This window comes from Cynocephalus volans, chromosome 4 (assembly GCF_027409185.1).
Source record: "Cynocephalus volans isolate mCynVol1 chromosome 4, mCynVol1.pri, whole genome shotgun sequence".
NCBI lineage: Eukaryota > Metazoa > Chordata > Mammalia > Dermoptera > Cynocephalidae > Cynocephalus > Cynocephalus volans.
In genome coordinates, this window is record NC_084463.1 from 156,553,989 (window position 1) to 156,563,910 (window position 9,922).

At 50.5% G+C, this 9,922-nt stretch overlaps 1 protein-coding gene across 1 annotated transcript; it reads left to right on the plus strand.

The window, feature by feature from the left end:
* The first annotated feature begins 248 nt into the window (after window positions 1-248).
* PGA5 (pepsinogen A5) lies at window positions 249-9,518 on the plus strand. Its single transcript, XM_063093576.1, has 9 exons — window positions 249-336; window positions 764-923; window positions 2,893-3,010; window positions 3,857-3,975; window positions 4,667-4,866; window positions 6,573-6,689; window positions 7,797-7,941; window positions 8,043-8,141; window positions 9,249-9,518. Exons 1-9 carry the CDS (start codon window positions 281-283, stop codon window positions 9,396-9,398), a joined length of 1,164 nt encoding a protein of 387 aa, XP_062949646.1. The 5' UTR covers window positions 249-280; the 3' UTR covers window positions 9,399-9,518.
* The last annotated feature ends 404 nt before the right edge of the window (window positions 9,519-9,922 follow it).

A 9,922-nucleotide genomic window follows, 5' to 3' on the forward strand; every position in this document is an offset into this window, starting at 1 on the left:
AGAAAGAAGTCGCCACTCAATCGCTCTCTCTCTGCAGGTCCAACCGTGGGATGTGCTTACAGTGGAAAGTTTCAACTGGAAACTTCTCAGAACATGACTCGGGGGCAGGGCAATCTTATCAGAAACTTTTCTGTTTGGGGTTAGGATAATGGGTGACATTTGGACGCTGATAAGGCCGATTACCAAGGACTGGTGCTGTATATAAGGGGCAGCTCCTGCCTGCAGCTACACACCTTCCACCCATCTTGCCTTCTCCTGCAACTTGGGACCAGCAAGAACCATGAAGTGGCTGCTGCTGCTCACCCTGGTGGTGCTCTCTGAGTGCGCCATCTACAAGTGAGTCTGGGCGACGTGCCGCGTGAAGAACGGCTTCCAAGGGGCGATTCCTCAGCCCCTTCGCCGCCTCTCGCATCTCCTTCCTTTCCTGTCGTGTTTTCCCTCTTCCTTTCTTTCCTCCACCAACTCCTCATTCTCTCGGATCATCTAGAGTCTTCCCTTCTTGTCTCTCTTCCTGCCTCTGGGAAGGCAGCACCGCAGTCGTGGTGAACAGCTCAGGCCCTCACCAGCAGTCTGGGTTTGGGTCCCAGCTCTATCACTAGCCACCATCACTGAACCTCTTTGCATGACTGAGCAGAACATGGGAGCTTCTCCCCTCTTCATTCCTTCTTTCTCTCTTGGACCAGCTTCCTTTTCCTTCTGGGGCTCTCACAGCAGCCCATGAGCAGAATCCTAGCCTAATTACTCTTCCTCCTTCAAACCCCAGGGTCCCCCTGGTCAGAAAGAAGACCCTGAGGCAGAACCTGAGAGAGCATGGCCTGCTCAAGGACTTCCTGAAGAAGTACAACTTCAACCCAGCCATCAAGTACCTCCCCAAGGGGGCCAGCAACCTGTTGCATGAGGAGTCCATGGTGAACTACATGGATGTAAGTGTGTGGGCAGGTGGTAGGGCGGCTCCCAGGACCTGGCTGGCAGGAGAGAGGGTATCCTGGAGTCTCAGAGGATGGGCCAGGGCTCTGAGTCTCCAGGCAGTAAACCAGGGGCTGCTCCCTGGATCTCAGCAGTCCAGGGCAGTCAGGGAAACTCATAGTCAGAGTAGTTGCTCATGTTCATTCATTCATTCATTCATTCACTCATTCATTCAATGCTTATTTATCCCAAGCACCTTGTGAAATGTCAGGCCCTGTGCTGGGCCCAGGGATATAGCAGTGGGCACAGTCTGCAGCTCACAGTCTCTTAGGAGAGAGGCAGTAATCAGTGAGCCTCTAAACCAGGGTGAGGACCACAAAGGGAAGATGTCACACTGTCACAGTGGGGCAGGGAAGCCTCCTGGGAGCAGTGAGGAAACAGCAGCAGTTTCAGAGAGAAGGGGAGAGAATTCCAGATTGCCTGTGCCAAACCCATGGCAGGAGGGGGCAGAGCACATGTGAGGAGCATAAGGCAGCATGCAAGGAGTGTAGAGAGGAAGGGAGGGTGCTGCAAACTGAGTCCCTGGGGTGGTGGGTGGGGCCAGACTACAGGGCAGCCAGGGACGGCAGAGGTCAGCATCCTAACTGCCACCAATTCATCTTAAACAGTGGAGGCTGACATGATCAGATTTGAGTTTCAGGAAGACCAGTCTGACTCTTTTAGTTGGGGCCCATTGGTAGTGCCCTTCCAGTCAGAAGGTATTGTGTGCCCCTCTGCGAACAGCACAGGGCAAAGGTACAAAGCAGTGCTGCCTGTGGTTAAGAGCAAAGCCTCTGAAATCCACCAAGCCTGATGCAAATGTGGGCTCTACTGCTTCCGAGCCACAGGACCTCTGACAAGTCATTAAAATTCTCTGAGCCTCAGCGTCTTCCTCTGTGAAACGGAACCACTAATACCCACCATCAGAGAGTCTTTGGGAATACTAAACCCAAGAATGTTTTTTGGGAGGGCTTAGCACAGGGCCTGGCCCTTTGTAAGAGCTTAGTTAGCCCATTTTTATTTATCTAACAAATATTTCTGAAGCACCTACTGTGTGCCATAAGCTATGAAGATTGCTGAGGACCCAGTGGTAAATGAGCAGAGTTCTTGGAGCTTATATCCTAGAGGGAAAGACCGATAAATAAGTATGTAAGATAATTGCAGGTGAGGACCAGGGCCATGAAGAATAATTAGTTAATTAACTGGAGGAAGGGAATGAAGAACAGAGGAGGGGACGAATTTGGATAAAGTGCTCAGGAAAGGCCTCTTGGCAGAGGTGACATTTGACTAGAGCTCTGAATGATTGATAAGAAAAAGTCAGCCAAGGGAAGATCTAGAATAAACATTTTCCTAGTACAAGGAGTAACAGCAAGTGCAAAGGCCCTGAGGTGGGAATGAGCTCGTCATTCTCAAAGAATAGCAGGAAGACCAGTGTGGCCGGAACACAGCTGGCAAGGGGAAAGGGCTGCCACTAAGAATAAAAAGTTGACATTGCCCTTTCCTGAAGCCTGCTGTACAAGGCTAGATTTAAGAATAAGAGATTTTGACTGGTTTTTGTCTTTTAAGTAATTTGTTTATCTCCCACTCAACAATTTAATGAACAAGCACTTAAGCCTTTACTTTGCTGGGTGCTATAAGGCTCCAGCAACCTCTGAGAGATCAAAACATACAAGGCAATGGCTGAAGAGGGGAAAGCAGATTATTATTAGGTGCTAATAGTGAGAGAATAGTCATAGGCTAATCAGGGGAGAAATCAGGGAAGACTTCGAGGATGGGAGACCAGGGCTGGGCTTTGAAGGGTGGATGCATTGGACAGGGAGACAAAGGCAAGAACAGTGAAGGAAGAGGTGGGGAGGTGGACAGAGGAGATGACCCAGAGACAGTCCCCAGGGAGGCCCCAGCTGGGGAGCCCCCAGTCCGTGAACTGTGCTGTCCCGGCCCTGGCAGCTGGAGTACTACGGCACCATCGGCATCGGAACCCCCAGTCAGGACTTCACCGTCATCTTCGACACCGGCTCTTCCAACTTGTGGGTGCCCTCCATCTACTGCTCCAGTGCTGCCTGCGGTGAGTACCCGGCCCTGCCCAGCCCAGTCTCGCCCTTCCTCCCCGATACCGAACTTCAAGCCCATGAAGGTCCAACTTCAAGCCCGTTGGAGTCACACAGGGATTCACTCAACAGGCATTTACTAAGCACCTACTATGTGCCAAGCACTGGGCTCAGGTGCTCTGGGGGATAAAGGGATGAATTCAACACAGTCCCTACGTTCAAAGAGTTTGCAGCCCATGGCAGAGAGAAGCTCTCCTAAATAACCACAGCCTGGGAGAGAAAGTGTGTGGGGCCCCAAAGTGAGATGGGTCTAAAGAACCACAGGGTAGCTTGGCCAGGACAAAAGTCTGACGTGAGACAGCAGCTCAGAAGCAAGGCTGGAGAATGCTAGAGATGAGCACTGAGCTCATTTAAAACACACACACACAAAAAAAACCACATTGGTTTGCTAATGAGTTTGTCATTGGAAGTCATGGACAGTGTTTCAAGCTCCTTCCTCTTCCAGCTTTTTAGCCTGAGCTGTGATGAAGAGCAGGTGCCTGTGGAGTCCTGCTCATCACACCGTAACGGGAGCATGGGCTGTCCAGGGAGGGTGAGGATGTTCGTCACCACGAGCAGCCGTGATGCCCCACTCAGTGTTTGTCTGGGGGTCCTCAGGAGGACTGTGGGGTTGGCTGGGGACCATCTATCATTGAGGTGGTCCCAGCGGTTTCAACTAGACAGGACTGGAACCTGGGGTCTGTTGGGCTCTAAAGGTTTAGGGAAAAGGTCACCTTTCTCCTCCAGCACCCCATCCCAGGAAGACATTTCCAGCCCATGATCCTTGCCTTGGGGGTTGATGATGTCACTTCTTGCCCTCGCAGAGAACCACAACCGCTTCAACCCTGATGATTCCTCCACCTTCGAGGCCACCAGTGAGTCAGTCTCCATCGAATATGGCACCGGCAGCATGACGGGCATCCTTGGATACGACACGGTGGAGGTACACATCTGCTAACTGCCATCTCATTCTGCCCAACCCTGGGGCCAGCTTCTTGGGACCTTGGAGATCACAGTACACCCCCCAGAACAACCTCATTCAGGCAATATGAGACTCGATGTTCACAAAAGTAACCTGATTGGGGGGTGGGGGTGAGGGGAGATATGGTAGAGATGTCCCAGACACTTCTAGGTGGGCTGATAATTGGAAAGGAGGTGGGCTGCCTGGAGCCATAAATCAGCCTCAGCGCCCCCCCCAAGCTGCACATTATGGAGAGGTGGGGAGAAGGCAAGTAAAGGCTCAATTCTCCTTTAGCATCTGCTCCTTTTCTTCCTCCCCCCACCCACAGCCGCCTTGAGTCACAGAAGCTCCACAAGCCCCTTCCTGCCACTTCCAGGGCATGGCCTGGGTCAAGGGCCCTGATTTGCCTGGAGTCCTCTTTGCATCACAAACACAAATGCATGGTGGCCATCTGTTTTGCAGCAAAGTCTCACACTGAGTCCCAGACCGTGGCCATCTGGAGATCAGCCGAAGTGGTTAACCTCCAGTGGAATAACAGCATTCTAGGAGACAGTCCCTCTGCCCTCCTTCCAGCTGAGCCCTACACAGAATGAACCAGATCGCTGTGGGCCCAGGGCTCAGCAGCGCTCAGTGAACAGGAGCTGATGGTGAACATCTTTGTCCCCACACTCAGGTCGGAGGCATCTCTGACACCAACCAGATCTTCGGCCTGAGCGAGTCAGAGCCCAGTAGCTTCCTGTACTATGCTCCTTTTGACGGCATCCTGGGTCTGGCCTACCCCTCCATCTCTGCCTCTGGAGCCACACCCGTCTTTGACAACATATGGGACCAGAAACTGATTTCCGAGGACCTCTTCTCCGTCTACCTGAGCCCGTAAGTCAGAGAGGTCATGATCACCTGGACCAGCAGGGAGCTGTCCAGGGCTGGGTGGGTTGGAGGGGGTCTTGGAAAGCAAGGAATTTGAAAAATCAGTGTCTCAGGCTGGGAGAAGTGTATCTTTGGAGAGTCATGGTGCCAACTCTCTCTCTCTGATGAACAATCTTCATTCTGTCCTACTTTCCCAGGGTGAGTCTTTGTCCCCTTGACTTACACAACTCACATGTCATTAGCCATTTGCTCTCCAGCACAGGTTCCCTGATCCTTTGCCCCCAAAAGACACCATTTAAAGTGAATCCACTTAAAACAGGGATCAAAATTTCATAGCAAAAAATGAAAAGATCTGATCAGGACTTATATCTTGAATAGTGACTTTTTTTTTTGGTCTTTCGGTTTTGGGTGGCTGGCCAGTATGGGGATGACTTTGGTGTGAACAATATCATGCTTTAACCAACTGAACTAACCAGCCAGCCCTTGACAATGACATCTTAAAATGATGAAAGCATTTTGTTACAATTTAACAAAAGTCTAGGTTCCATTTGTGACTGTGAGTTAATTCTAAGAATGAACAAAGAATAAACCTAGTGTGGGTTTTGTTCGAGGTGAGTTTTATGCAAGAATATCTGAGGGTGTTATCAACTTTCCCAAGACAGTCAACTTTTCTCTAACACTCACTTCCTCCTCTTTTGAAATGGGTCATCATCGTTCGTGTTTTTCTAGCTATTCTGCGAGACCCTCACTGTATTGTGATGCTGTCAGATGTTTACAGCAAGGGTGGGTGGGTGGGCTAAGTGAGTAGTTCTATAAATGGCTAATTCATTGACGATTAACCCCTTGTTACCATCGACATTTGCTTCCCTATCTAACCTGAAACTGCAGAGATTTAGAAAATGAATATTCCAATAGCAAGGACCCCTGCAATTTACAACATGAGGGATCTCTTATCATTTTTTTTCCTCTTGGCCATTTAATACTCAAGGTGGCTCTTAAAACATGATCTGCCTTCATGAGTACTTAAATATTTGCTGTGGGGCCATTTTGTCCCTCCAGCTAGATCAGGGTTCGCCAATCCCAGCACTATTGACATTTTGGATCAGATAATACTTCATTGTCAGGGGCTGTCCCATGCATTATAGGATGCTTAGCAGCATACATGGCCTCTACCCATTAGACACCAGTAGCACCCCAACCCCAACCCAACTATGACAATCAAAAATGTTTCCAAGAAAATGAATGTCTCCAGACATTAGCAAATGTCTTCTGGGGGCAAAACCGCCCCAGGCTGGGAACCAGAGAGCTACACCGTCAAGTCCTGAAGAGCCAACACTGCTACATGTTCATTCTCTTGTTGTCCCCACCGAAACTAGAGTGGTTTCCATTCATATTGACACCCAAAAGACCTGGGTTTAATCTTGGTTCTGCCACTCCCTGGCCGTGTGACCTTAGGCAGGTTGTCTCACCTCTCTGAGCTGCAGTGTCCTCATGACAAAGTAGAAATAATAATAACAGTGATCATTGCATGGGCCTTGGTGTGAGATGAAAAAAAACTGTGTCTGTTGCATGCTCAGCATAGTTCCAGGCACTGGTAACCGCCCAATCAAGGGTAGCTCTTGGGACACACGTAGCAGATGTTCAGACAAATAAATGAATGAATGGATGAATGAATGAATGAATGAATCCCTGTCTTCTCTCACTTTCCATAGCGATGAGGAGAGTGGCAGCGTGGTGATATTTGGTGGCATCGATTCTTCTTACTACACTGGAAGTCTGAACTGGGTGCCTGTTTCTGTTGAGGGTTACTGGCAGATCACCGTGGACAGGTGAGACCACTGTGGACGGGCAGCACCTGGCATGGGCGCCAGATCTCATTTCTTTATGAACTCATTAACTAGCTTTTCAGAATCCCCCTGGAACAGCCAGCATAGGGGGGAACATACTCCAGGAGGATGCTGGAAGTTGGCCAAGCCATAGAGACCCTGAGAAAGGCACCTCATTGGAGGGGGAGGGGAGAGCCATCTGGGAACCCCTGCAAGGATGAGACAGCCACTTTTCTTCTAGTCAAGGGAGCAGGAGAATCCAGCAGCATCTCAGCATTTAAGGGACCTGCGAACGGGCACACATGCCTCCCACTGTAGGAAAAACGGCACTTTCAGTCCAAGGGTAGGGCAAGATGGATGAGAAATTGTTTCAGGCTTTTCCTTTTCACCCTCCCCTTCAGGGCCTGCCCTTGCCCAGTGTAACCTCATTCTCCAGATCTTCTTCCCCCTACCCCCACCCCTCCACTAGCCTGCAAGCGTGCCCAATTGTGCAGGTTTTCCCAGAAGTGAGCAGTTTCCCAGGATACAAGACTATCAGTACTAAAACTGGGACAGTCCAGACAAATCAGGATGCACTGGTCACCACACATCTGCCCAGCCTTCTTAAAACTTCATCTGTGCCTCCACCTCTGTCCCCGAGTCTCCATCACCCCCTGCATGCTCTTCCCTTGCTGCAATGTCCTCCTCCAGCCATGCCCCTGCCCGGCAACCTGTGGATGTCTGCTCCCCTGAGAAGCCTTCCCAGGCTGTTCCCCACGACCACCTGTGCCTGGCCTGTGTTTCTTTTCCCTGCCATGTGCCTTGCTCATCCTGCTCTTCCTCTGCCATAACTTATCTTTCCAGCTAGACTGGGAGTTCCCTACAGCCAGAAACTATGTCGCTGTCTTGTTTGGCTTTGTATCTCCCATGCCTGGCACAGAGTAGGCGCTCAGTAACTATTTGTTAAATAAAGGAATGCATGAATGAATGAGTGTGTGAATGAGAGAAACTGAAATTTTATGTATTCGCCAGTGGATGGGGAGGAGGCAATGTCTGGGTTCACCTGGCTCCTCCTTGGGGGAAATGTACCCCTTGGGAACTTGGGGGACTCTTACTTGGTCTCACCCTCAGCATCACCATGAATGGAGAGACCATCGCCTGCAGTGACACCTGCCAAGCCATTGTTGACACTGGCACCTCTCTGCTGGCCGGCCCAACCACCCCCATCTCCAACATCCAGAGCTACATTGGAGCCAGTGAGAACTCAGATGGCGAGGCAAGTCCAGCCCTGACTGCTCCGGTCTAGACTCAAGTGAGGGGTGTGCCACAGAGAAGGAATGGAAACCCTAATAACCCTCCCACCCTTGCTCTTTCCAGATGGTGGTCAGTTGCTCATCCATAGATGAACTGCCCGACATCATCTTCACCATCAATGATGTCCAGTACCCTGTGCCAGCCAGTGCCTACATCCTGGATGTAAGGGGGCTCTGGACCATCCACCTGGATGGCCCCACACAGAACACGGCCACAGATTCCCCTCTGTACAAGGGAAAGTGCACTTCTAGGAGCCAAAAAGCAGACCGACATCTGCTCTGGGAAGCCCCCAGAGAAAAAGAAAATATTAAAAATAAATGCATGCAGGGGAACTTGAATGCAGCCCCCTAGGGGAAGAAGTGAGGCAAAGGGTGATGGGTGAAAAGAGAACTGTATTTGGACTCCTGGGTCTAAGCCCTGGGTCTCAGTTACCAGTCCTTTGATTCTGAGCAAGTTGTGACCTCTCTCAGCTTGTTTCCTCATCTAAAAACTACAGATGTCAGCTTTCCCCACCCTCAGAGTGTGGTTAGGGTATTCAAGAGCAGTTGAACACATCAGAACGACCAAGGGATGGACAAATGGAAATCCCAGCCTCCATAGTTTTGGTGCTTATGACCCACCTACCCTCTCTACCAAGTAACAAATCTTCAGTCAAATGAGCCACCGGAAAACTCTCTTTGCCTTCTATTATAATGCCAGGTGGCAAACTAATTTTGCCCAGTGAATTGATGCTATTTGATTGAAGCCTGGGCCCTTCTCCCAGCAATTCTGATTTAATCAGGAGTGGGTGAGGCCTGAGCAATGGGCGGAGGTGGGGGATGGGGGAGTCAATGCTCCCCAGGTAATTCTAATTTACAGCTAAGGTTGCAGCCCAGTGACCCAGTGAAGGACAAGGACTAACAGTTAATCTGGTTGGCCACTGGACAAGATCAGAATAATGAGAAAAGGCTGTGTCATCAGGGTTTCCAAACTCCTTCCCAGCAGCTGAGTTCTCCCTAAACCCCTTAGCTCTGATGCTAATGTCAGGGTTCATGTGTCTGCCAGAAACACCAGATCACGTCCAGCAATTTTCAGAAACCAATAGTGCAGTGAACAGCTTATATAGGCAGACCCCAGGCCAAGAACAGCCAAGTCCCTAGACGCTGAACCCGGAAGTGCCTCCTTGCACGAGCCTTGCAGCCAGACTCCACGCCCTAGATGTTTATTGCCCAGCACCTGTCCCTGCAGAGTCTCTGTCCCATCTCCAGTTTTATTCTCCTTTTTTTTCAGACCGATGGTGTCTGCATCAGCGGCTTCGAGGGCATGGACGTCAGCACGTCCTCCGGAGACCTCTGGATTCTGGGTGACATCTTCATCCGCCAGTACTACACCGTCTTCGACAGGGCAAACAACAAGCTGGGCCTGGCTGCCACATCTTAGGCCCAAGTCTCCCCAGCCACTTCCCAGGAAGACCCAGCCTCTGTCCTGTGCCCACTGTAGATGTATATAATTTTCCTGATCATTCTTCCTATGGGATTGTGGAGGTGGATCCGTGGCCCCACTCCCTGTCATACCAATAAAGTAGAATAAAAATATTACCTACTGAAAAACGTTTTGTGGCGCTGCTTCTCTTTGCTGGTATTTCTCCACATCCCTGGGGTCGGAACACAGGGCTGGGGAACAGAAACAATCACGCCCACTTTGACGGCACCGAACACAGTGACACTCGTGAGGAAAATGGAGACAGACTGGTCAGGCTCCCTCACCTCATATCCAGCTGAACATGCCTCAGCCTGTCTGATGTAGATATGTTAAGCGTGCATGTGCACCCAGGTGTTTCTTAGCTATCTGACTCTAAGACAATGGCTCTGATCTGCTGGGGGGCTGAGTTCGCATCTGAGTAGAGCATGTCAGCCTTGCCAACAGCTCCCAGGATCTTTTTCCAACTATCTAGCTTGTGACCT

Bases quoted from the DNA above. Each gene is read 5' to 3' on its own strand.
- PGA5 (XM_063093576.1), top strand. From the start codon at position 281: ATGAAGTGGCTGCTGCTGCTCACCCTGGTGGTGCTCTCTGAGTGCGCC. The intron at 3,976-4,666 runs GTACACATCTGC...CCCCACACTCAG, and splicing joins TTGGATACGACACGGTGGAG to GTCGGAGGCATCTCTGACAC. The intron at 6,690-7,796 runs GTGAGACCACTG...TCTCACCCTCAG, and splicing joins TGGCAGATCACCGTGGACAG to CATCACCATGAATGGAGAGA.